The 26162-nt window shown below is 54.1% G+C and overlaps 8 protein-coding genes across 8 annotated transcripts; 3 read left to right on the plus strand and 5 right to left on the minus strand.

Moving 5' to 3' along the window:
* Positions 1 to 29: 29 nt before the first annotated feature.
* Positions 30 to 7208, minus strand: AB675_11230 (uncharacterized protein; the record flags this gene model as incomplete). Its single annotated transcript, XM_018140058.1, has 1 exon — positions 30 to 7208. A coding segment is annotated over one exon (7179 nt), but the record flags the coding sequence as incomplete, so codon positions are not given.
* Positions 7209 to 7646: 438 nt separating this feature from the next.
* AB675_11231 (uncharacterized protein) lies at positions 7647 to 8120 on the plus strand (the record flags this gene model as incomplete). Its single annotated transcript, XM_018140059.1, has 1 exon — positions 7647 to 8120. One exon carries the CDS (start codon positions 7647 to 7649, stop codon positions 8118 to 8120), a length of 474 nt encoding a protein of 157 aa, XP_017999855.1.
* A 1349-nt stretch (positions 8121 to 9469) lies between these two features.
* AB675_11232 (Prohibitin-2) lies at positions 9470 to 10488 on the minus strand (the record flags this gene model as incomplete). The annotated part of the gene is made up of 4 exons (XM_018140060.1): positions 9470 to 10006; positions 10057 to 10160; positions 10210 to 10278; positions 10329 to 10488. The coding sequence occupies 4 exons, from the start codon at positions 10486 to 10488 to the stop codon at positions 9470 to 9472; spliced, it is 870 nt and encodes a 289-aa protein (XP_017999899.1).
* A 368-nt stretch (positions 10489 to 10856) lies between these two features.
* Positions 10857 to 11751, plus strand: AB675_11233 (Cleavage stimulation factor subunit 2; the record flags this gene model as incomplete). Its single annotated transcript, XM_018140061.1, has 2 exons — positions 10857 to 11052; positions 11105 to 11751. 2 exons carry the CDS (start codon positions 10857 to 10859, stop codon positions 11749 to 11751), a joined length of 843 nt encoding a protein of 280 aa, XP_017999950.1.
* A 1999-nt stretch (positions 11752 to 13750) lies between these two features.
* AB675_11234 (uncharacterized protein) lies at positions 13751 to 16053 on the plus strand (the record flags this gene model as incomplete). Its single annotated transcript, XM_018140062.1, has 4 exons — positions 13751 to 13985; positions 14033 to 14144; positions 14194 to 15116; positions 15146 to 16053. 4 exons carry the CDS (start codon positions 13751 to 13753, stop codon positions 16051 to 16053), a joined length of 2178 nt encoding a protein of 725 aa, XP_017999993.1.
* A 2105-nt stretch (positions 16054 to 18158) lies between these two features.
* Positions 18159 to 21920, minus strand: AB675_11235 (uncharacterized protein; the record flags this gene model as incomplete). Its single annotated transcript, XM_018140063.1, has 1 exon — positions 18159 to 21920. One exon carries the CDS (start codon positions 21918 to 21920, stop codon positions 18159 to 18161), a length of 3762 nt encoding a protein of 1253 aa, XP_018000046.1.
* A 754-nt stretch (positions 21921 to 22674) lies between these two features.
* On the minus strand, positions 22675 to 23130 carry AB675_11236 (uncharacterized protein; the record flags this gene model as incomplete). The annotated part of the gene is made up of 1 exon (XM_018140064.1): positions 22675 to 23130. One exon carries the CDS (start codon positions 23128 to 23130, stop codon positions 22675 to 22677), a length of 456 nt encoding a protein of 151 aa, XP_018000091.1.
* A 1047-nt stretch (positions 23131 to 24177) lies between these two features.
* Positions 24178 to 26140, minus strand: AB675_11237 (putative sterigmatocystin biosynthesis monooxygenase stcW; the record flags this gene model as incomplete). The annotated part of the gene is made up of 2 exons (XM_018140065.1): positions 24178 to 24736; positions 24999 to 26140. The coding sequence occupies 2 exons, from the start codon at positions 26138 to 26140 to the stop codon at positions 24178 to 24180; spliced, it is 1701 nt and encodes a 566-aa protein (XP_018000138.1).
* Between the last annotated feature and the right edge of the window lie 22 nt (positions 26141 to 26162).

A 26162-nucleotide genomic window follows, 5' to 3' on the forward strand; every position in this document is an offset into this window, starting at 1 on the left:
CCCCGCTTCTCCCCCTCATACATCACCACCTCGTTCGTCCCCTCCATCACCACCCTATACACCCGCACGGGCTTCGTCTGCCCAAACCGAAACGCCCGACCCACCGCCTGCTCCACCACCGCTTTGCGCCGAAACGCGTCGCGCTGCACGTATGGCGCCGGAAACACAACGTGGCTGCATACCTGCAGATTCCAACCCGCAGCGTCCTCGCTGTCCAGCATCAGCAGCAGAACGCGAGGACGATTGGCAGTGGCAGCGACAGCGTCCTCGGCGGTCTTGTCGGTGTAGAACGGGCGCGGAAGACCAGGGTCGCGGGAACGGGAGTCCACCTGGCGGAAGTTGTACGCCATATTGACGCGTTTAAACTTCGTGATGGCCTCCCGAGCAGCATCCTGCGCCGTGGCGCCACCACCGGGGCGTATACACCCGTTCTGGTACCGGATGCCATGGACCTCGAGAGCGCGAGTGAGCTCTTGCACCTGCGGATAGTACTGCAGGAACACGAGAACGCAATCTGTAGGATCGCGGTTCTGTTTCCCAACAATCCCGCCGATGAGGTTGGCGATCGCGACGCCACGCGAGCCGCAGACTTGCTGGGCGCGGGAGGAAGGAGGCGCAAAGAACGAGGAGGCCTTCAAGACGTTGTCGCGCGAGAGAGGCATGGCGCAGTCGGGAGCGGAACAGGAGCCGAGGAGGGAACCAGAATCGTCGTTGCAGCACTCTGTGCACAAGATGTGGCCGCATTGTGAGACTATACGGACGCTGGAGTACGTCTTGTAGGTGTGCAGGGCGCCACAGGAGTCGCAGAGGACGGGAAGAGACACGGAAACCATGTGGACCGACTGGACGAAGCGGTGCATGCGGACAGACGCGACGAGACGCGTAGAGGACTCCCGGAGGTCTGATGTGCGGCGGGTGAGCTCCTTGTTCCGAACATCGGAGTCCTTTGAGTCGAATTGGGTGAATTTTGGGTAGGAAAGCTCGCCATCGTCGTTGACTTCATCGAGGTGCTCCCTATTCTTCAGCACGTTCTCTACGCCTTCTCCGGGAGGCTCGGAGGGTCTCAAGTCAGCGTATCCCAGTACGTCGTCCACGAGCAAAGTGACGTCTCTGTCCCCCAGCAGGCCGGTTTGTAGCACGGAATCACTCCAAGAAGCCAGATCGTCATTTTCCTTGGCTCGCTGTGCGGTTCCAACCTCCAACCAGTACCACACGGCTTCGCGGGCCATTTGAAGCAGATATGTGGTCTCGCCCTGGACCTCGTTGTGCAGCATAAGTCTAAGCTTCTCAATTGTGACGAGCTCGTTCTCGAAGTCTGATCCGTACATAGCTAGCTCGTGGCAGCAGATCAAAGCCATTTCCTGAGAAGAGCAACGCTGTGCAACCTCAATCGCTGCTTTGGAGGAGCTGGGGAACTGAACGTCAGCGTGTGCCAGATCTGTACGTTGCTTGTATGCCAGTGCTCGTGCCGCTCGCCAGGTGATCGGTTTGAGTTTCGGACTAAATCTGATCGTCGTGTAGTTAATGACATTGAAGAACAGATGGTAAACGGCCAGCTCGAGTGGATTTGGCTTGACAGAAATGAGGATCTCTGCTTCAACATGTTTCTCCTGGTTCTCGTAGTTTCTGCGGACGAATTTGGACAGGAATTGTGTAGCCTGTTGCTGATGGAGACTGACTGTGTCGATCGAGGTTGGATTGCTGTACTCCTCGAATTCCTCAACGTAAGACGTCTCCGACACCTTCCTCTCCTGCGCCTTGTCGAAGAAGCCTCTGATGACAGCTTCGTCGGAACTGCATGTGATACTCGTGCCGATCAATCGAGCAATCTGATCGACGTCGTTGACAAGACTGATAGGCGGCGTGCCGGACAAAAGCCATCTCGACTCCGGAGCCAGAGCCATTGCTGCTGCAGCCATGCGAGGATTGAGGTATTGAAACTCGTCAATAATGAGTCGGCGGAAGGCGAATAGGTGTAAGAGAGGCACTATAGTGATCGCGGACTTGGCCTTCTTGGGTCTGACGGGTTTCCCCTGAGCAGCTTCGAGTTTTACCTGCCTCCTCGCAGCAGCTCTTATTATGGGAAGTCCTTTCTCCTTCCTATCTTCGTTTTCTTCATAGAAACTTGGATCCTTGTGCGATCTCTTGGGCTTGGCGGGTCTGGCAACTACTCTCACGGTTCCAGTCAACGGAAGCTTTGGAAGTTTCTCATCCGGGCGTGCTATCGTCTCTTGTGCCTCGGGGTACACCGACATGATTTTTTCGGCCTTTCCGGTGCCATGGAAGTCGATCTTCTTCATGTCTTTTTTGGAGTTCCAGCCTCCAAACTGCGCGCGTACCTGGTCTCGGTTCGCCCAGAGATCGTCTCGCGCGTCGTTGAGCTTGTCGAGGTCGTCAAAGGATGAAGTGTCCTCGCACAGCTTTTTGATGTTTTCCATGGCTTTGTTGAGCCACTGCATCGTAGCTCGGCCGCTAGCGTCTGGCACGTACGGCATGCCGCAAAGTGATTTGAGCGCTTCCCAGTATTCTGCTGTGTCAAAGATACCGTAGTTCACCAACAGGATATGTGCACGGTCGATGTCTTCGATGGTGAGCTCGACCAATTCTTCCATGGAGGATATCTTCAGCACAAAGATGTCCTTGGGATCTGCTGGCTTCGTGTACTTGCCAGGCCAAGCATCTCGGACCTGCTCAAAACAGAGAACTGCTTGCCCATACCACTGCTCAATCAAGTTCTTGGGCATGAGAATAACCGTTGCTCTCAAACCGCGTCGACCTTCATGAGGCACCGGCTTCGAACGACGATCGATATCATCGCCTACGATAGCAAGGGCTACCGTCGTCTTGCCTGTGCCGATGCCGTCAGCGATGACGCCACCTTTGACTGCAGTCTTGCGAGAGGCTGTAGCAACGACTTTGCAAGCTAATGCTTTGATAGTATGAGCGTAGGTGTTCTGTTCGTGCCACTCAACCTGGCCCTTTTCAACTTCTCTCATCCAGTGAAGCGACAATTTCTGAGAGCCCAGTAGCCTACGCTGAAAGCAAACCGGCGGTGAGCTAGACCCATCCGCTTCAGTCAGCGGCATCAGCTCGGGTACTTTGTAGCTAGGTGCGGTAGCATTGATGTCGTACTTCATGATCTTCCAAGAGGTTGTTACTGGGGCTCCACGAGGGCCGCTTCTCTGCAGAGGACCAGCTGTGCGATCAACCAGGGATTTGATGTTAAAATGGAAGGTCATCTGGACTTTGCCTCCAATAGCGTTAAGGTGCAGTTCTGATAGGAGCGGGCGATTCTTCAGCTTCCTCTGGCGCTCAGCAGCGTCCGTGTTACCCTCGAACGGCATCAGTGCATAGCCTTTCATCCGAGAGCGCCTAGCCCATTTCCAATCAATCCTCGCACCCTCGGGCGAGCATTGTGCGCAGGGATTCTGGGCAGCCTTATCCGACTGGCCTTCAACTAGATCCGGGATTGGGAGAGCGTGCAGGAGCCAGGCTAGAGAAGTCAACTTGCCTCGTCGATCTTGCAGATCGATGACGAGACTCTGGTCTGCCAGGGCACCAGCATGATTCCCGAATGACTCCATGATCTCCCAGGATGTCGCCGTCTCCAGAGCAAAGAGTGGCTTTGACGCGTCCTCGCACAACGGGTGGTACAGCGGATAGTCTGTACCTTGCGAATACCATATGCTGACCTTACTGTCGTTCGCATCAGCTCCAAGGACCGCATCAACGAGCTGTGGGCCATTCTCCATGGGACCACACGCGACTTCCCAGTGCTGCGAGTCCTGAAACTGTGGAACTACCGGTCGCCAGCCCGATGCAAACTTGATGATAACCGATCGCTCGTCGTTGATTGGCAGTCGGGAGTGATCTTTCGCCATGACCATGCTGTCGAATTTCTGATCCTGCAGATGCCATGGGTCGAGGAACAGATAGACTGGATCAGTATCACCGGCTTTGTACAGTAGACTGTGTGCTGTTCCACACTTGGGAAGGTACTTGAAATTGTACTTCTTCATGCCAAAGACTGGCATGCGATCACCTGCCGTGCCTGCAAAGGTAAACGAGACCTCCAAATCGTCAAATACGGTGATCTCTTTGTATCCATCAGCATTCAGACCTATTACAGACTGAATGGCTGGCTGTGGATTGGAGCCCTTGACAGTAGCAACAAATTTGTTATGCTGCGGCAGACACAGCTGCCAATCGCCATCGAAGAGAGTCTTCTGTGGGCGCATCTTTGCGACAGGATGGCGAAGGTGTTCACGCAGTCTACCGCCAAGAGGTTCGTTGGACGGACACTTCGCATAGAGAAACCACTGACAGACCGAAGTATTTTCCGCATCCGAGAAGCGCAACTCCAGCTTACCAGCAACTGACTCGAATTCAACCTTCCAAGCAGGGCCTCGCTTGATCTGGCGGAAATGGAAGGGTGCACGGAAGGCGCCTGTGATACAAGCACGTAGTGCGTTTTGTAGGGCTTCCTCGGGAACACGCGGCTTCTTCACTCGTATCACATCTTTCCCGGATCTGTCCTCAACAGTCTGAAGATGTTGTGCCCAACTTCCGTTTCCCCACTGCACTGAGTCCACCAGTCCAGTGCGAGCCGAGTCTGGAGGAGAGATGGAAGCCTTCTTGACTAGGTCCAAGACACTCTCCGGGAACGTGATGAAGGATATGGACCTCGGCAGCCCTGTCTCCATCCGTGAAATGAAGGCGTTCGGCCGACGATCGCTGGTGACAACCGGGTTACCCACGTAGCTGTGAACGGGGTTCCCGCGACAGTTCTCGCAAGCCGTATGACCACACTGGTCGCAAGAGAAGAAGTTGACGTTCTTGCCCAGGCTGGTGCCGCCTGTAACGCCTTCACACGCGCAGAGCTGTCGAGTGAGATAAGCCTGCTTGCACAGCGCCGTGAAGAATTCGGCTGCGTCATTTTCCGAAAACGACCCTCCAATGGCGATAGTGTCGTTCAGAAGTCCAGCAGTCTGCCACGACTTGATGACCTCGTCGTATTGCAGAGGCGTGGTTGGCTCAATGACGGGTGCTTTATTGAACAGGCTCCTATGCTTAGGCTTTGCAAAAAGTGTCTTGGTCCCCTGGGTGCATGCAGCAATGGCAGCAAGGGTGATTGCACCAACAGTGGTCGTAGTCATTGCGTTGCCAGCTAGGTCGATCATTTGTCGCATGCTCAGATTCCCAAGGTGCAAATCATCAGTCGAAATACCCTGCAATTTGAGAGCTTCCACGCCATTGATGACGCCACCTTGAGCAGTATCGTACAGCATTCCAGCAGCAGTCAGGCAACCAACGATACCATGATGTTTGGAATCGGCCTCTCGATCGATGTTCTGGGACAGGTCGATCGTACGCGATTTGTACGTCATGTCGAAGTCTCGTTCGAGCATGTATCTGAGGAAGGCAATGTCGAGAGTATCGAGGACTCGATCACGTTGCTTCTTGCCCCATTCGTGGTGAATCAGCTCATGCAAGGTTGACAGTCCATTTTCATTCCAATTTGTGTATGGTCGGAGACTGCCGAAACAAGATGTGCTCCGCAAGTGGGCATAGCGATGAGCACACAGCGTCCAAGCCTGGCTCATGGGGACTTTCGATGGGATTGTAGCCATCATTGCGCGGCTGCGCTCGCTCTCGATGGAGTCGTTGCCATAGATGATGTCGGTGTAAGGGCTAGAAGCACGGTATTGGAGGGCCTGTACGTTCTCTACGAAGTCTTTGAGGGCTGTTACGATGTCAATACCAGCTTCCTCTGCTCGTGAACGATTAATAGCGACCATGTAGCCTCTCGTACGAGTCTGCGGCAGGTAGAAGTCTTTAGTATCTACGAATATCGCCTGGACTTCGTAGCCACAGTAGTCGTGCCAGAACTTGCAGATCTTCTTCCATGGTGCGCCTTTGATGTTCTCCAGGATGACGATTGGGACCCGATTCTTGAGACAATAGTGCGCAACCCCCCACATCGTTGACCAAGACTCGCCTTGCTGACCAAAGCCCTTTCCATTCTTGTTGAGGTTGGAGTAGTCAACGCATGCGGATCCAGCGACAACAATGTGGCAGTTGTTAGGGACTGCAACTTGGGCACCATATGCTGTATTTGCTACACCATCGTCTTTGGTGAAGTCTGTGACGTCGCGGAAAAGCAGCGGTGGGTCAAAGTTGAGCTCAATGTAGCCCTGCTTGTATGGCTCAATCTCGGCGCTGGCAACATGCTTGTAGTTGAAAGACATTCCTCGTCGCTGCAAGGCTTCTTGAATCATGTCCAAGGCCAGTATGGGTGCCTCAGTGCCAGAGCACATAGTGAAAATGCGCAGGCCGAAGTCGTTGTACATGGTCGCACCGTTAAGGAAGCTTTGGCTGAGCTTATCCCCATTGAGTAGACGCTGCGCCATATGATCCATCATACTGGACAGGTCGGAGAGCGGAGGCTGATCATAATTCATGTGTTTATGAGTCGCTTCCCCTCTGTTGCCTTCGTTCTTCGGAGAGCGCTTGTCGCGAGCGTGGATTTGGCTCTTGTTGAGTAGCGTGAGAAACGATAGTCGACGTGTGAGTAGAGAGCCTTGCGGATTGAGTTTTTGCACAGCGGCGTTGAATAGGTCTACGTATCCACGTTTCCGCGGTGTGATATGGCATTGGAACAGCTTTCGGGCCGCATCGGTGGTTCTGCTGGGCGCTGACCCCGTTGCGGTACCGGCAGGCAGCTGTGAAGGTAGACTTGCTGGATCTTCTTTGGGCAGCAGGAGCTGAGGAAATTGGCGATCTTCACGGCGAGGCTGGACCCGTAAGCCAGGTCCTTTGGCCAACTTTGGATTCAGCGTAGGTGGTGTGAAGTTGTCCAGCTTTCGCTGGACAGGCGCCTTCTCAGCTGGTCGAAAGGTAGAAGGAAGATTCATGCTTGATGGGTCTAATTCAGCCTCATCCGGTGTATCCTCGTCATCTGTATCGCTGGAATCGCTGGAATCGCTGCCAGAGGGACTGTCGGCTGCTTTCCGTCGAGGTTTGGTGGCCTTCTGGGCAGGTTTCCGAGCAGAAGCTTTCGATGTTGAAGCCTGACCCGCATCTTTGCTGGGCTTTGACTTCTTCTTGGGCTTGGCTTTGGACGCTGCTGGGGCTGTTGGTTGCTCTACGTCCTCCCACTCGTCGTCTGAATCGCGCGCGCGCTTGCCACCTTTCCGTGGCTCTGCCATGGTAGTTGGACGTCGCGGAGGCCTCCCCACTCAGTAGCAGGAGGATATGTAAGTGGAAACAAAGCAGTAGCAACTCTGGAGAGCAGAAAACTAAGAGTAACTGTTTGATTGAGAGTATCAAAGGCTGTGCAATGAGTGGGAGGACGATTCTTCGTGGAATTGTGTATTGCCAAGCCCACTAGGCAAGAAGGGAGATAAGACTGCCTACCTTTCGTCACGCGTCTCGTTCCGGTAGCCCAAGCGAAAGCGATATAGGATGTGGTGTCCAGAATGAGCCTCATACGCAATACCTAGTCCTCACGATCCTTCGAGTCCGCCTGGCAGAGTCCTCCCGACGTTAGTACACACCGCAATATTCCACGAAATCGCTGCCAACTTGCGCAAATCAGAGGAAACACAGTCACAAGGCGTTCCAGCTGCCAACACTCCTTTCTCAACATGCAGCGTGCAATCCAAGAAGCCAAGCAGCGATATGGCCTGTCCGGCAATGTCCAGCAACTGCCGCAGCCCCAACTCGTCAAGATCCAGCAAATAGCTGCACATGCTGCGAAGCAAGAACTCGAAACGCGCCGCCAACAGATGCAGGCTCAGTTCCAGATGCAACGCGCCCAACAAGCCGCCCAGGCGCAGGCACAGGCTCATGGTGAAATGGTCGATGGCCAGGGTGGTGCCGGCATGGATAGAGTTGTGGGTGGCGGTGTGAGAGGGGAAGGAGAAGGTCAGTGGGATCCAGAGGAGGCTGCAGCGGAGTTCTCGCGGGAAGTTTCTCCTCCTCCTGTGGGAGCACGTCTGTTTCCCTTCGGCAGACAAGGCAATGCTGTCCAGGGGGTAGTGGAGAGCCTCGAACAGGAGGTGGAAGAGAAGGTCAAGAACGGGCTGGAGCTGGAAGCCACACAGGAGCGAAGCACCTAAGCTTCCATACAATGTCTCACTTCAGCCTTGAGGCGAGACTTACCTGAGTTTCTAGGACGGACTCGCTTGAGCTCCGAGCTCGCCTCACATGAGCTTCTAGGATTAATTCGTTTGAGCTTCGAGCCCGCCTCACACGAGCCTCAAAATCCCCTCCGCCCACAAACATTCTGTTTCGTTGTTTCATCACAGGGGAGGCCTTTGCTGTGCTCGCGAGAGGTTGCCGAGATCTGACGCCCATGTTCTTGCATTTTGCAGGTCAGCTACATTCCGGCCTTACTAACGAGTCAGCTGTCCAATTCAGAAGCCGCCTGAGCCAGTGCCTTACCTTCACGATCGCCGTAGCTTCTATCGCGCTGGCAGTCGCGTCACTGTTGAACGGGAAGCGCGACCAGCGTTGAGCCAGCAGCGAAATTCAGCCCATTCTGGCCTGTATTTTCCTTCAGCGACCTCACTGGCGAGAGTTCAGACATTTGCGAAGATGACAATGATAATCTACAGATGCAAAAGGCTACGATTTACACGCTTTGGAAGAAAGCAGGTGGAATTAGGATTTCGTGTGGCCGATCCCGAAGCTAACGCTGTAAGGAAGGTTAGCCGTGGCACTTGTCTTAGCGCGTCTTGGCTCCCCATGAACTATTCTGACACCTATCATGCCATCTGCTGAAGCAGGGAAAGCAGGAATTACAGCAAGAAGTGCAGCAGGGTGTTTCCTTTGAGTGCACTTCTGATAGTCTGCAGGGCATGAAGCCTTTGTGCGGTGTGGGTGAAAAAGGATGCAGCAGGAAACAAAGCAACAAGAGCAGTAGCTGTCTTCTCTGGCTGCATATCTGACTCCAGCGTGAACCCTGTTCAATGAAGCACAACAGACCAATGGATATGTCTGTAAGCTGTAGGTGCCTGTGTAAATGAGAGCAAAGCAAAATACAGCAGAAATGCTTCCGATATTTAGGCTAGGTGTATACTAGACATATACTAGCTAACGTTCAGGCCTAGGATAGACATGTAATAGCCATTTGCTAGCCAACGTTGAGGTATATACTAGGTATCCTTGAACTGCATCGTGAAGGGACTACAGCCGCACACAGAGGCCTCCTTCGCATATGTGTGCCTGATTTGAGGAGAAGCGTGGATTTGATCGAACTGCGAAGACAACGGTTGGGAAGAGACTTCAAAAGACAATGTGGCCGACCAGTCAGCATGAGCGAAGTGTGATATTGATCAAGGAATCGCTAATTCGATCGAAGGCAACTTTTCCACGCCCGTCCCCATGTCGATATTTTCACTAATTGTACAATCGTGCCCCACCTACTTTTGCCCGCGGCTCTCTGAACCCTCGTACACATTCAGGCCTAAGCCTCAGAGTCGAGGTACAATTTGTTCTTGCCACCACTCTCAGCCAGCAGCGTGGAGATCTGGCGGGCGTTCTCAATCTTCCGTAGCTCCAGATAACTCCGCGACTTCTTGATAGCATCACCAACCAACTCAGCAGATCGGGCCTCACCCTGAGCACGGACGACAGTGGCCTGCTTCTCTTGTCTGGCACGGTCGACGACGAAAGCGGCCCTCTGCGCTTCCTGTTGAGCGACCTGCTTGGCCTCGACAGCGGCGGTGAATTCTGGGGAGAAGGCCAGATGGGTCAGTGACACATCATCCAGCAGGATGTTGAAGCGAGCGGCGCGACGTGAGAGGTTCTCGCGAACCAGACGGGCGACACTCTCACGCTGAGTAATCAGCTGGCTGGCGTTGAACTGAGCAACCACAGCCTTCAGGACTTCGTTGACGATCGAAGGAAGCACACGCTCGTCATAGTCTTGGCCAAGAGTACGGTAGATTTGAGGTAGGTTTGGGACGTTTGGTCTTGACAGGACTCTGCATGAAATGTTGACCTGATGACTGTCAGCCAGTTCTTGGGGTTACATAATCCGGTCCTACGCACCATCTGCAGATCTTTTGTTCCGGTGAGCGAAGAGATGATTCTCGGCCTTGCGCGTACATCGTAGTCGATGGGTGTTTCGAACCAAGGTATCCGGATGTGTGTGCCTGCCCGGATCAGTATCACTATGTCATAGATTTTCCAACAACGACGAACCTTCGGCGTAGATGTCGGGCTTGACGCCACCTAACCTCGTATACTTGATAGCTCTGTGACCACCATCGACTGCGCACGTTAGATTTGAGATCAAGCTTCCATTGCGCCGTTGAATGTACCGTTGAAAAGCGCATTCGAACCTATGACAGCTGCAGCTCCCAGAAGCAGCAGACCGCCGATAGCTCTTCCTCCGGGGGCGCCTCCTGCACCGCCGCCGAAACCGCGGCCACCATTCTGCAAGCTTCGCTGTATCCGCTGAAACTGCTCTCGGGGATCCATCGCGTTGGTCTGCGGTCGCTCTTGGGAAGTTTCGCCTGCTACACCAACACCTAGCGGTCGAAGACTGTAGCTGGCGTGGATTTGTCGCAGTGCCAAGCAACTTCAGGTGATGGAAAGACTGGCTGTCCAGTGTGAATGCTTGAAGAAGGCCGCAGTTCGAGTGGTCATGCACTTTCCCAAAGAAGCAGGTTAGCCGACCGAAAGTTAACATTGAACAAAGACGGCGAACCTGAATCTATAGTACATCACACACCGACTCTGCACTCACTCTCCTTATCCAGCCTAGACCTCCTCTCCTCCGTATTCGGTGTCTCCTGATCACGTCAGGCTCACAATATCTTCAAGAGCTTACGTAGGAATCGGCCAAAATGGCACCTGGCCAGGGCTCGTCGGTCTTCGTGGGCAACATCGCTTTCTCCATCACAGAAGAGCAATTGGTCAAAATCTTCGAGTCCGTTGGTCCAGTCGTCAGATTCCGTCTGATCACGGACAAGGACAGTGGCCGGTCAAAAGGCTTCGGCTTCCTCGACTTCGCCGATCCAGATGCCGCAGAGAGTGCGATCAGTGAGTCTCGCCAACAATCGTTCGCCGCAGACTGCAGCTGACCCGATAATAGGAAATCTAGATGGCTACGAGATCGAGCGCCGAAAGCTACGAGTTGCATGGCCTAGCGGGAACGACGATAAGCCCTCCGTACCGGACGCTCCCACACATCAACCACCTCCAGCCGTCCCACCAATGCCCCAAGGCGTCGACCTCCCACCCAATCTCAAAGCCAGCGATGCCATCTCACAGACACTCAACTCTCTACAACCCTCCCAACTTCTGGACGTTCTCACCCAACTGAAAGCCATGGCCATCTCCGACCCCAACCGCATCACCGAGATCCTCAAATCCGCACCACAACTCTCCTACGCCATTTTCCAGGCTCTGATCCTGATGAACCTAGTCGACCCCAAGATCCTCGCGCAAGTCGTAGACCAGGCCTCACAGCAAGCCCCAGCGCCAGTACCACAACAAGTACCTCCGCCTCAGCAGTATGCGGGCTATCCACCACCACCACAGGCTATGGCGGGCATGCCTCCTAGGCCGCCACCTCAAGCATATCCACCACAGCCGCCTCCACAACAAGCAACCGCGCAACTGTCCCAGGAGCAGTTAATACAGCAGGTTCTTGCAATGGATCAGAGAACGATCGATAGTCTGCCGCCAACAGAGAGGGCACAAATTATCGCTTTGCGGCAATCAATGGGCGTGCGGTAGATTTCTGGCAAGCATCAATTCAGTGCTTGCTTCGAAGCGTTCCAAGCATGGCGTTCAGGGAATGGGCACTATTCGCATTCACATGGCATCAGCACGGAGGATGGATTCAACAAGGGAGCTCTTGAACAGTATAGGTAGCTAGCCCAAGATCCTCTACCTTTCTCTCTATGTGGTAATCATGACAGTATAGCGAATGTCTTGTGAGATCACTAGAAACTTTGTAGCCACAAACGAGAAGTGCGCGACGTTCAATGCCTTCAGATTTTGCTACGAAACTTGTCTACACAAATCTACATGAAGCCGGTTGACATAGCTTTCGGCGGGATCTGCTACAAGCGCTGAATTGTTGCTAGCCTCGTGTCATGGCTCGTCATGATAGAAGAAGACAGGTTCATTCGTAACATAATCGGCCAGTTCATACCTCATATCCTCTGCTTGGCACGCAGTACCGATGACAGCCAAACCATTGAAAGCCAATCGTTGGTGCGTTGAATTTACCCTCGAGCGAAGGCGACGCAGAGGCAACAGCAAGCTCCAGGATCCGAGCCCGAGCATTCGCAACATCTCCACTAATGACTACCGCCGATATATTCGTCTGCCGAGGGAGAGCTTCATCGTATATGACTCGCCACAACTCCCGCCCGTTCCTACGGGCTGTGCGAGTATCATATGCGACAGGACCAGAATGTGCGACGTAGCACACAGAGACGGCGGTAAGTCCGTAGGACACCTCCAAGCCTAGCACGTACTTTTAGCTCGCAAGTCCATGATAACACTCGTGGAAACAGTCGTGATCTGTGTACGTGAGCAGAGCTGTGGCGAAGCAAGGTGAAAGCGCAATTGATGCTAGAAGAGACGGCGGACGGTCGGTCTTTAAAGTAAAGGCCTTGCAATGGCTGAAAGAGATGGATCTCCACCTACCTGGGTCTCTAGCGCTAGTCGTGGCTATCAGAGATAGACATGACATTGACGCTGCCAGTAGCAGTGTAGCTGCTCTTCGAATCATGTTGGTGTCGCAATGCCAGTATTCAGACACAATCTGGAGAAGTGTCAGAGAGAAAGGAAGCGCGATTTGTCAAATGGCACATTCAGAAAGTAGCAAGACCTGTAATGGACGATGAATGGGCGTTGTGTCACGTTGACATCAAGCCTGCCTTGATGCAAGCTGTAGCAGTTGTCGACTCGATCTTCCCTTTACACGGATCATGCCTTGACCGTGACTTCACCTTCTCGCCTCGCCGCATTCATCAGTGCCTCAAACCAAGCACGGTAGACGAGGGACGTATTATATCGACACGTTATATTGGTTCGTGTTTACTGTCTCATAGTCTTTGGGTGCTTTCTCAGAAGCGCTGCAAAAATTGGCCGGCTAATGTGATGTCCGAGGAGCCACATCTGACAAGAGAAGCGAGCAGTTGTAGCCAACCTGAAGCAGCAGCATGGCAAATGAAGCATCGCGGTTATGGGAGGCACCTTTTCCGACCCAGTAGCATATTCAGTGCAGGGCGGGCTCCATCGAGATTTGACCGTCCACATGTCCGCATAACCTTATCCAACGAATACCGCAGAATTCGGCAATGTGGCACTGTTGCAGATAGTACGGATTCTCAACATAGCAAAGTCGCGGCGACGAGGTCCTCCCTGGCAGATGGTCGGTAAGATGTCTTGGCAAGGCTAGTCCCGATGTGGAGCAGCGGCGGACTTGCAGCTGGTGGTGTTCGTTTGGGAATCAATCAATTTATTATTCTACAACATCTTCGTTTGCCCATAATTTGAACTACGCTCTTTGCCCGCACCGCGACAGTCAAGAGGCAGCATAACCTACATAATTCCTCGAGACTTGTAGCAGTACTCCGCAGTGAAGCAATTGAGACTTTCACTACGACACACGCGACCCCCAAAACTTGAGCCGCACCTTCTACTCTCATGGCTTCTGTAAGTCGCTCGTCCCTTCCTCATTGACATAGTCCTCGCTGGAGCACACGTTGAAGTCCTCCCGATGGCCTCGAACGGTTTCACGCCGCCGACACACCCTCGCGCATGGAAGCCTCATCGAGAATCATCACTAATGCAGTTTCATCGTCAGCCTCGTCCGTACCCTCCTCAAGGTCCCGGCTCGTACCTGCAGAATGGCAATGCCGGTCCTGTGCCAGGCGCTCGACCTCTTCTACCAGATAACGGTCGAATCATCCAAGCCGGTCCAACCAGAGTTCTCTGCATAGCTGATGTTCGAGGTAAGATGCCGCCACATTCTCACAAACTTGACTGACCACAGACACAGGCAACTTGCGCTCTCTCAATGACCTTGCAAAGACCGCAAACGCCGACTACATCCTTCACACTGGAGACTTCGGTTTCTACGACAATACCTCATTGGAGAGAATAGCCGACAAGTACGAATGCCACACTTGTAAAGAGACGGCTCTGACTGACAACACATAGGACTCTGAAGCATGTCGCGCAGTATTCTCCCCTCATCTCTGACCAAGTCAAGCGTCAAATCAATCAGCCAAACCAAGGTCCAGGCTCGAAACCAATCAAGACCACCTTCTCGCCTGACCAGCTACCTTTGTCCGAGCTGCCACAACTACTGAACAAGACATTCACACTCGATGTTCCCGTGTACACCGTATGGGGTGCTTGCGAGGACGTCAGAGTACTTGAGCGCTTCAGATCAGGCGAGTACAAGGTCGACAACCTGCACATCATCGATGAGGTCAACTCGCGATTGCTGGAGGTTGGTGGCGTCAAATTGCGGCTGCTGGGTCTGGGTGGCGCTGTCGTTATACACAAGCTATTCGACAATGGAGAGGGCAAGACGTACATTGCCGGTGGTCAGGGCACCATGTGGACGACACTGCTGCAGATCGGCGCTCTGATTGATACTGCCAACCGTGTCTACGACCCATCAGAGACCCGCATCTTCCTCACACACGCCTCGCCCGCACGTGATGGCATACTTAACCAGCTGTCGGTCACACTCAAGGCCGACTTCTCCATCTCTGCTGGTCTGCACTTCCGATATGGGTCATCTTACAACGAGTTCAGTGTCAATCCTTCCCTTGACCACTACCGAGGCAAGCTAGCCGCCTCCAAGGCATCCTTCAACGATGTATGGGAGACTGTCCGCCAGGACGTCGAGGCTGCTATCGAGACCAACCTCAGTCACAAAGCACTTCTCAATCAGGCCATCGAGATCATCGAGAAGATGCCACAATCCGCGAATAGCGGAAATCCATTTGGCGGTGGCCCGGTTGGTGGCAATGCTGGTGCCGGCCAAGTTGATGAGTCAGCGTTCAAGAACATGTGGAACTTCAACCTGGCTGATGCGGCGTTCGGCTACTTGGTCCTGGAGGTTGATTCCGGTCGCATCGGGACTGAGATGCGTGCTCAGGCTTCAACTTCGCCCACCGTGGAGGCAAGCCAACTCAGCCAGTCCCACAACAGCCTGCCGCTCCACCTGCTGCAGTTGCCAATGCACCTCCCACTGGTCCTGCTCAAGGTCGTCCACAGTTCACCGCACCGACTCAGCCATTCCCGCAAGCTGCTCGCAATCAGCAGCCGCGCGCAGGACCTCAGGGGGCCCCCCAGCCTGGTGCAAAGAACCCGACCCCTCCTACAACCCGCTCTCCTGCTCCGCCGGTGACACAGGCCAAGCCTATGACACCCCAGCCGTCAGCCACTGCAGTTCCGACTACCAGTACGCCTGCCACCAACGGTCATGGCGACAAGGCTGCTGCTGAGAAGAAGCCCACACCATCCCCAGCTTTCGAGCGCAAACCTCCTACAGCTCTTTTCACCTTTGGCGAGACTGAAGAGCAGGTCAAGGAATTCATTCCAGAGCCCCACAAGAGCAAGATACAATCTTTCTCTCGCGCCGGCAATAAGTTCCACAACGGATGGAAGATCCAATACGAGTCTGCGGAAGACGCCAACGCTGCTCTAAAGGCCATTCAGGAAGAGAACAAGAACCGACCGAAGGATGCAACCCCTAAGCCTCCGAGGTTCTCTCACTACATGGACAAGAGTGAACATTACAACCGCGACTCGCCCATCACTGGCCGAGGTGGAGGTCAAGCAGGTGTAACTCCTCGTCCAGGATATCAGAGCGGTGCTAGCGACTCCGAAGGCGGTTCCCGAGGTCGTGGCGGCTTCCGCGGTGGACGTGGACGCGGCGGAAGAGAAGATCGAGGTGGTCGAGGTGGACGTGGTGGTCGGGGCGGGCTCCAAGGCAAATCTGACGCCGACAAGCCTTCAACTGAGTCCAAGCCCGCTACCGAGCCAAAGCCTGCAGATTCTTAGGCAGAACCTGCAGGGAGGCCTCTGCCTAGGTTCCTGGAGGTAGGCAGCAAAGTTCCTGCGGTGTCCGGCCCAAATGTCGGAACTCTGAACGGCTCCGCCAGTACATCCGATCGCCGCAGCAAGAGTCCACCGAACAACCACAAAGCCCGCCCGACGCCTGAGAAAGCAAAAGGTGCCCAGACCGAGCGGCGAGCCAAAAGTGCGTCCAGGGCAGGTACAGCAACGCCCGATGCGTTCCGGCGCAGAACAAACAACGTGAGCAACTAGGCACAAAGGCCTGCCCAGATATGGTTGGTACGTTGCAATTCCTCTGGCGTTCTGGAGGACGCTGCGGAGGAAAATGTCGTTGGCCCGTCTCGTCAAGGCAGCAAGACGACACTTCGGACATTCATGTATTTTAGACAATTCCCCATGAGCTCGGTCACGCTCAACAGGTAGAGAGATAGCATGAGCGAGTCAGAAAATATGATACCAAAAGTAAACACCCAGCCGCGGCATCACTTTTCCACGCACGGTGACCCTTGATATTCGCATCCGCACCCACCGCGGCTGCCACCTCCGTCGTCACCTCCTCTACAGCCACCATCTCCGCTGTCGACCCCACCACCACCGAAGAAAGCACCACCATGATGGCCATGAACACCTTCACTACTGAGTCCTCTGCCGCTGATATAGCCCACACCTGTGTATACTCTAGCATTGGTACCACTATAGTGCTTTTAACACTGCTTTATTGCCAGATGATCACTGTACTAACGAGCTTGTCAAGACATTCCTTACTAGTCTATGGTGTCCTAGGGTTTCTTTTTTCTGAAGAGCCTCTTGAAACGACCTTTGCGTAGAGCTTCATGCTCTGACTGTAGCCTAGGTGCTGTAGTGTGTACCCTTGAATAGATCGCTGTTATCTACTGAGAGTAATTTCTTGATCGTGCCATCCCTGGCAAGGACCCAAGGTTGGATTGACCTGTTTGAAGACATCTTCCTGTTGCTCGAATGGCCGGCTGCAGAGAAGATCGATTCAGTAGAGGTGGTCACTGAAGGAGCAGCGGCCGCAGACGCACAGTTATCTTGATTCACGACGCCACAACGACGTTCACCACAGTGGCTCTCGTAGGCGCGAGCAGCATTGCGTTCAATCAAGTGAGGCTCATCTGCGATCCACCGATTTGATTAGCGAACTGGGAGCCAGACCTTCAGCGCCCTCTCCTTGCTCAGAACATCATCAGCAGCACTCTAGACACCGTGTCGCGATTATCGGCAGCCCTGGAGACCGGTTGACTGCTGACGCACCTGCCTCTCGCCACATACTTCCCTGCAGCAGGAGCGAACGCCTGACAGCGGTTGCACCTGCCTTGCAGCTGGACAGTTTCAGTGGCAGGAGCTACCGGCCACCGACGCCCGTGCCTGCCTGCCAGCTAAATAGTCTCTGCGGCAGGAGCGAGTGGGTGAGGGCGTTCGTACCTACCTCCCAAGATGACTGTCTGCGGCAGGAGCGATTGGGTAAGAGTAATAGCACCTGCCCATTGAGATACTGTGCGCGGCAGGACCGACTGGGTCACGGCGGTCGTACCTGCTCCGCAGCTAGACAATTTCTACGGCAGGAGTGAGAGGGTGACCGCGATCCCACCTACCTCTCGAGGCGCCGTCTGCTGCGGGAGGAGCGGCTAGGCGGCGACGTCCGCACCTGCCTCGCTGGATGACACTTTCTACGGAAGGACCGATCGATGGGGAGTGTGTTGACCAGCGATGGAAAGCCCCACAGAGCGAGCGACGAACCTCTGCAAAAGAACGACGCGGTGCAAGAAATGCATGCAGGGCAGTCCTGGCTCTCTGCGAGTCGAGCTTTGGCAGAGATCGAAAGGGTTTTAGTCTTCAGCGCAAGTCACGGTTTATAGCCGGGTCGTTGAATTTGGAAGGATGTTATTTCGTCATCAAGGACGGTGGACCAGTCTGTGACATAAGGGCGTTTTCCAGCAGGTTCACGAACCAGTAGCTATCTTTTGTTGCTTCCTGGCCCAAGATGTCTTGCTCATAAGTGCAGCTTGGGCATAGTCCAAGCCGCGACGTAGCCGCCAGGGAGCACATCACCAGATTGCCCGTAATCCCTAGATGTGCCGACATTCAGCGTCCCAGCATCCACACGGACCTGGCACATATACACTTGGAACGACACTGTTGTCGATCTCGCGGACTCTACTGGTAGAAGCGGACGGCTGTTGGGGTATGGTGCGCCACACAGTATCGTTGCTGTCCACGCTGTCGCCATCACTCTCGTTCTCACTCTCGCCGGAACCGGAGACCCCAACGCTCGCTACGTCGAGGCTTTCACTGCTGGCAGCACTTGCATTGCTCCAGCTGTCTCCGTCGGCGGCAGATGCAGGATAGACACTGGGAGACTCGGAGTCCCACGAGCAGTCGCTGGCGTATTCAACGTGCTGGAAGTCTCCATCTAACGAGCAGCTGCGGGACTCTGAAGCCTCGTAGGGGCTGTCGTCTTCTGTAGCCGGTGCACTTCCAGCAGCATTGCAGACTGGTCGAGCTTCAGGCTTGTTCGCGGCCGCATCGTCGGCAGCATCTGAATTGTGATCTTTGCTGTCTTCCTCTTTCTGCTCCTTCTGATCCTCCTTCTCCTTCTCATCTGCCTCTCCCTCCTTCTCCGTCCCGGCCTTATTTTTCGCCACATCGTTCTCTACCACTAGCTTATCGAGCGCGTTCCAAAACTGTTGCGCACTTGCCAACGAGCTGATCTCTCCCATATGGACATCCCAGTCAACCAAGGAAGGACATGAATCCGAATCCGAATCCGAGTCCGATCTCGACTCCGAACTGGTGTCGCGAGACCACTCCAGGGGAGGCGGACTGGAACGGTAGAAATCGTCAATGTCTGCGTCGATCTTTGGAGCTGTTGACCTGGGGCCAAGCGTATCAAGGCGCGTATTCAACTTGAGATCTGGATGGCGGGCGCTGGCTAGGACTTCCAACCACGGACGCGTGGTTGGGGCTGCTGGGTACGGGTCAAAGGTGTTGTTCTGTAAGTTGCTGGTAAGCCTCAGCCAGTTCGCTTCGCTTTGAGCTGTGAGCCAGGGTCCGCTGGGATCCCTTGTAGTGGTTGTCTGTTGCTCTCGGCTATTATCTGTGCTTGTATCGTCAGGCTTCATAGATGTGGAGTCCGCCTGCACGGACGGACGTGGGCAGAAGTCGTCGATTCGCATCGGGTTGTCATGTTGCCAGATATCACCTGTGCTTAGCCCGTCAATTTGTGAAGGTGTCGGTTTGGTGACCATCGGCCGCGGGTAGGGGGTCGGGGGCCTTGCGGTAGTTGGCTGCTGGTGCATATAATATGCGTTCGTGTCGTAAAGCTTCGCGGGTGGTACTTGAACGACTGCGGGCGACGGACGAAGCATATCGGCTCGCGTGAGCATTTGATGTTGCTCTGTATCCGTGCGTGTCTCATGATGAGTCAAAGGCGCCGGCGTCGCCAGAACTGCCGGCCACGGGCAGAATGTGTCGATGCGCGTTGGGATTTGATGGTTGCGGGTCTCATATGGGATCACCGACCGCAAGCCAGTGTCAGTCGCGTTGCTGGCATTACTGCTGGACTCTTTGATGGCGGCAATATTGTCTGGGACGCTTGGTAACGGTCTCTCAGCTTTGGAGTCCAGCTGCCCATGAACGGTATCTTCATTCGTTGCCTTCGCATCATCCTCCACCAGCTCGGCCTTGAGTTTGATCGACTCTGCTGCAAATTCGGCTTGACTCTCTGCAGCAGCTCTTACGGCGGTGATTGCCTGGTCGATACCCTCAACTGTCAATCTAATGTTCGCAGTCACGATGTTGGTCCTGTGATCCGGCCATGACCCAGCCATATTGTCTGCTGCTTGCTCAAGTCTTGACATTTTCCGGCCCCTGGTTTCCCGATACGGTCTCCAGGAGCCCGTGGATTCCGCAGCGGCATTGCCTTGTCCGGTAGAGAGCTTCGGCTTGTCGGCCACCTTGACAGGCCCTTTCGTCGCTGATCTGGCAGGAGTGCCCGGAGCCTCTTCAGCCTTCTGCTTTTTGCCGACGCTGGCATCATTGATCTTAGTTCTTGCCTCGCTCAATGCTTCGATCGCGCTACTGGTCAAGTGGACCTCTCGGCCCTTTCTACGCTCATGGTAAACACCATGCTCACGCATAGATTGCACCTTAGCTCTTTGGATGTCGTTGATTAAATGAAGAACCTTCACGTGGCTTTCCCCAGCCTTTGCGGCTTGATCGCCATAGTGAATTGTACTGTGTCTGGTCAATTTCGCATGGCTCGCGGTTAAAGGCATGGGTTGCACACTCTGAGTGGCTAGCTTCTCAACACTCTCCACGAGATGCCATGGGAGGCAGATCAGCCGCCCAACCGCCGGATCCGAAGGGTCAAAGCACGGTTGGCTGGGGTCTTCGAGTAAGTTGGCGACCTGTGTGACGGTGTCCTTGACCTTATCGTTGAACGAGGACGCTTTAGAAGTTGAAGACTGGGTCATGACATTCTTGACCGTGCTGTCGACCGAGACGGCCGCAGAATTTGGAGACTTGACGACGGTGTCCTTGACTCTGCCGTCGAACGAAGCAACTTCAGGGTTTGGAACGTGCTTCATCTGGGTCAAAGGAGTGAGTCCTCGGAGAACTTCCCGCGTAGTCGGGTGTCCTGTTTCCGCTGGGACTTTAGTGGAGTGATTGGCCGAACTCAGCCCTTGGGAAAGCGTCGAACTTTCGGCAGAGGCTGTAGGAGACGGCTTGGGTTGATGTTGCGTCGTGGTAACAGTGACTGTGGGACAATGACGTTTCGTGGCCTGCGAGGGCTGCGACTGGTCTCGCTTTGCCTCCAGTGGCGTACTTTTATGCTGGTTCGGCGAGGCATGGTTGTCTGCGGATAGTACTGCATCAATTACGATGGGCCAACACGGACGCGCGCTTTCTTCCTGGGCCTTCGAAGCAACGCTGCCTGCGGACGACGACAGACCGATCGCAACGGGATCGAACACTTCATCGAGGGCCTTTGGACGGTGGCGTTTCAGGTAACGGGCGTTACAGCAGCCCGCACAGCCGTTAGCAGCACATGCAGACTCTTCTCCTTGCAGCTCTGGCTTTCCGTGCACTGAACATTGAGGTTCATACGGAACGAACGCGATGCCGAACGCCGGTTGATCGCACAGCCCAGGACTGTGCGTACGGACAATTGACCCTTCAGATGTGGTCTTGTCCAGGACTTTGTGTTCTGGTCGCTCGCAAGCCCGGACCGGTTTGGCGTACACTTTGCGATCTGCTTCTTTGTGCTCGTTGGCCGATTTGTCGTTCAGTATCCTCATCAACAAAAACGTACAGGCTAGCCACACTGCGTAGCCTGGTAGAAGGATTTTGAAGATGCTAGGATGGTCATCAGATGGTGTGTCAACAACTGCGTTGACAGTCTCTTTCTCGTCAATTGCGTTCTGTCGACTCACTAGCTCGCCCACGGCCCTTACCCTTTGATCCATTGCTTCCATTTCTTCGCTGCGACGCATCTTCTCAGGATCCCTCTTGATCCACTCGACGCACTCAGCGTAGACAGATGATGTATTGCAGACTCTGTGCAGCGTCCCTGTACCGTACTCTCCAGTGCTCCCTCCGCCTGGCACCCAGATACACGAGTCTCCCGGAACTGAGGGCTGTGGAGAGGAGGATGTGACGACACATTGAGGTGGCGCCTCCTGGGCGACTTTCGAGGTCACGTCGGCGTGCCTAGTATGGCCAGATTTCCCAGAACCACCAATGGTTCGCGCGAGTTGCAAATGCCTGACCTCGTTCAGCATCAGTGACGCGAATATCGCCGCCAGGGCATATGCGAAGGCCAACAACATTGTTGCCACTGACGAGGGTCTCCGATTCAGTTGACTGAGTAGACCGAAAGCTGTTGAGTCGTTACAGTTGAGCGAGAACTGTTTTCGAGAATGAATTTTGAGGACCAAAGCGCTTGTGGACACGTTTTTCTCTGTGTGGGATCGCAGCTGAACCAAGGTACTCCTTGAAGTCTATTACCTGGACCGCGTCACATTCAGATAGAGCACATTATTGACTCTTTCCTGTTCTGTTGCGCAGCCCGTGTTTATGGTTCCGTGCCTGAAGTACCGGAAGCAACCAGAAAGTGTAAAGCTATTCGAGCTTTCGAGATCTTGTGGTGCCAAAAGCTACAGCTGTGATGTATGATGCGTTGCATTCGTCTGTCTCTGCGTAAGGGCAAGGGTAGTGTTCGAGGCTGAATCGAAGCAAGAAAGCGGTCTTGATACACAAAGCCATCGAGCGGAAACACAGACAAAGTGGTGATGACATTCGCGCGTATCTCCTATTATCTGTCACATTGAGACCCATACTATTGCGTAGGTAGTGTCGTCAAATCGTCCTCTCAGTAGCGCTTGATGACTGTCGATGCTTCAACGGTGCCTGGTGAACTCGCCATCGCGACATCCTTCGGTCTTGCAGACCTCGCATCCTTCGTAGATGGTCGCATGCTGTGCTCTGCGATGAGTGATAGGCATGCCCGTGCCTGTGTTCTGCGACAGCTCTGACAGCTACTGAGCAGACTTGATGGCGAAGTCCTTCTCTCAGTGTCGGCTTTCAAGGCCCTGGAGCCCTTGACATGGTGGCATAAACCGGCAAGGGTGAATCTTCCAATGCTCTGACGTCTCTGACGATCTCCATCAGATATCCATACTGAATAACGACACCTTTGGCCAGGAGAAGACCAATGATGGCCAGGATCATAGCAGTCAGGCAGGCGACACCAAGACCAAGGGGAAAGCCGATAAAAATCATCGCCCAGATCTCGAAAAGTTTATCAGCGACTTGTTGTAGATTGTTGACTCCTATCTGCAAACTGACGTGGTACAGCAACGCAGGAATAACGGGGATACCGATGTAGAGGAAGATCACGAAGATGGACCAGATCCCTTCATCTCCATCACTTCTTGCAGGTTTCAATTCCTTCTGTCGGCGTTTTCTTTGGGATTTGACAGTGCGGTCGGCTTGGTCGTCCAGAGGCGGAGCGGCAGTGGCTATGTTCTGGCGTGCCATTGATGATGATCTGGATCCCCGGGGTCTCAAGGTGTGTGTTCGGGCAAGGTGTAAGGGGTGACGAGTGTTATCGATGTTAATGTCTGAGAAGCCAGATTGCAGGATGTTTGTGTGCGCCTGTCGCGCACAGGGACACCTGTACCCGCAAGGAGCCATCCTGACTTTTCCATAACCTTGGAATGATAGCTGAATCGGCTGATATATGTATGATCCACCCAGCTGATGATGGCGTCCTCAACAAGGCTCACTGATCAGCACTTTATTCAATCATCTGGTATCAGGCTGGAGTTCGTATAGTCCTTGGGCTTTCTTGTTGGCTTGTAGAGAGCAGCCAACCGTAACTCCAGTACTTCGGCTCGCAATTCACCAGCAGTTCCGTCCCAATCGACTCGAACATCTACCACGGCTGTGTGCAACGGAACATTCGTCGTAGTACCTGGCTCATTGTTGCGCAAGCAGGTGTTCAATCAGAATCCAAGCGCCTTGACCAGCGATCCGAGCATTGACGTGATGCCAAGGAGCAATAAGATGACAAAGAACAAGCAGATAAGGCAGCCGATGCAAGCTAGAAGGCCAAGAACCACTCGTCGCAGGATGTCCAGTTCCTTGTACGGGAGAGGAACGAACTCGAAGGCAGTATTGGCTGATGTCGTATTCGGAGGCATGGTGCGCGTCGGTGACTGAGATTCGACGTCAAGGAATGTAGATGTTGCTGCGACCATGTTCGTCGAACGTGAGATGATATATGAAGAAGTTGAGAGTACGAAAGAAAGATAACACCGCACTAATGAACATGTCCGGTCTTTTGGTGGGTATGCTTTTCTGACTTGACGGACTCCACTCACACTCAAATCGCAGCGAGATACCGCAGACCAGCGTCAGCCTGAACCTTGGACGACTCAATAGAGCTGCAAAATAGTCGCAACGGCGAGGCGGAATCGCAATAGTGGACAAACTTGCCATTTGGAGGCCTCACACGCAGCCACTGGTGTCTTGATGAGCCACGGCCTATAGCACATACCGAGCAGATTCCTCCTTTCGGTACATTCATAGATCCCACCAGCTCTCATGATAATCCCTGAGATCCAATTTCCCGTCCACAGCTTCGGGCTTCAAATACGACGAGAAGTCTACCTCCCGTTCGCCGTCTTCGCCCGTTGTCTCTTGCTTACTTGTGGCCAGTTCTGCTGCTTGAATGTCCTTTACGCTCCATCCGTTTCCAAAGTAGCCAAAACGATTGCCTTGGCGATTTAAGTACGTGTATTCGTAATCTTCCCATCGGACCTGGCGCCTCACAATGTTCAGATGACTACCGCTACCAGGCCATATTCCATGTATGCGGCCGCCGTTGATTCCGCCGTTGTACCATGAGCTGCAATTCTCGCTCATCACCGTCCTTGGGAAAAAGCTTTCGCAGTAGGCGCGGAAATCTCTCGTTGCCGCTTCCGTTGGCTGAATGGTACGTATGCGCTGGCTGCTGACCTTGCGTAGCACTTTCGCGATATAGGTCACACTGTTCTCTAGGCTATGTGGAAGCGTGCCACCGGGCCCGGTGCTATTGGGACCAAGAAGGAAGAACAAGTTGGGGTAACCGGGAGTAGCAATGCTAGGTAGCTGTCAGGGAAGCCCGGCGGTCGCCAACGAGACTGCAGATTAGTGGTAGAACCCGGATCACTTTTCTGGAGCGCAATGTCCGCTGGGCCGTAGATAGGAAATGCTGTGCTGAAGGAGATGTCGGCTCCAGTGGCACAGAAGATTGCGTCCACTTCGCGCTTGATGCCATCGGCTGTGACTATGCCAGTAGGAATGATCTGCACGATCCGTTCCCGGATGTAGTTCACGTTGGCTGAGTTAAGGCTTCAAGGTACCCAGGGCCGGGTGTCAAGCGTCGGCAGTTGGGGGAGAACGACGGAGTCACTGCATCGAGCAGCTCGTCTCGCTTGTCGCCCAGACGTGCTGCCATGAGTCCTTGGAAAGTTTCACGGGCTTTCTTGTTCGGCAGCTGGTCTTTGAAGATGATGCTGAAGCGATCAAAGGACTTGTTCTCGATGGATTTGCGAAACTGCGTGTAGCCTTGCGCATCTTGAGGAGCAAGCTCTCGTGAGTCTGATGTGGACGGGGGGATCTTCTCACCACCAAATGAGCCAGCAATCCATGTTGGAGACCTTGCATAATGGTCCAACGACTTGGCGACCTTCTGCAGCTGGGGCAATACCTGGATACCGCTAGCACCGTTGCCGATGACTGCCACCCTCTTACCCGCTGCGTCAAATGCTGGGTCGTAGTTTGATGTATGCCTAAGGTGTCCCTGAAAAGTCTCGATGCCTGGATATGACGGCAGCCTGGGGTCGCTGAAATGACCTGTGGCGGTGATCAGGAAGTCAGCCTCCTCGACTCTGACGGCACCCAAGTGTTCGACACGTATCTGCCACTTGGCGAGTGCCTCCGACCAGCGAGCTTCTAGTACCCGATGCGAGAGCTGGATCGTGTTGCCAAGATTGTATTTGGCAACGAGACCTTTCCAGTACGCCTTGATCTCAGCTCCACGTCCGTAATTCGCAGACCAGTCAGTCTTAGGCGAGAATGTCGTTTGGTAGACATCAGATGGCACGTCACAACGGACACCAGGATAGATGTTGGAATTCCACACGCCACCGACGTCCGAGTTGCGTTCCAGTATTGTCAGATCGAGACCAGGAACCTTGTGTTGAAGTAAGATTCCAGCTGTGATTCCTGCTGGACCAGCACCAACAACAATAGCTCGACGGCTTTCGTGCTCGTCCACAGCATGCTCCTCGAGCTCAAGAGCTGGGAATACTGTTCTCAAAGGGGCGCGTTCCGGCTCGTGGCGTTCGTTGTCTTCGAAGATACCTGGGGAGACAGTCTTTGAGTCTGCGACACCGTCCGGTCTCTTCTCTGATTGAGGTGATGGTGGGGTGACCCTGGGTGTATCCTTAGCTTGGTGACGATGGACAGTCGCCGTGCCGTTCTCTTCTAGGTACGGTGACATGTTCGCTGTGATCGTTGGTGAC

Source organism: Cyphellophora attinorum (genome assembly GCF_001299255.1).
Source record: "Cyphellophora attinorum strain CBS 131958 chromosome Unknown Contig13, whole genome shotgun sequence".
NCBI classification, from domain to species: Eukaryota; Fungi; Ascomycota; class Eurotiomycetes; order Chaetothyriales; family Cyphellophoraceae; genus Cyphellophora; species Cyphellophora attinorum.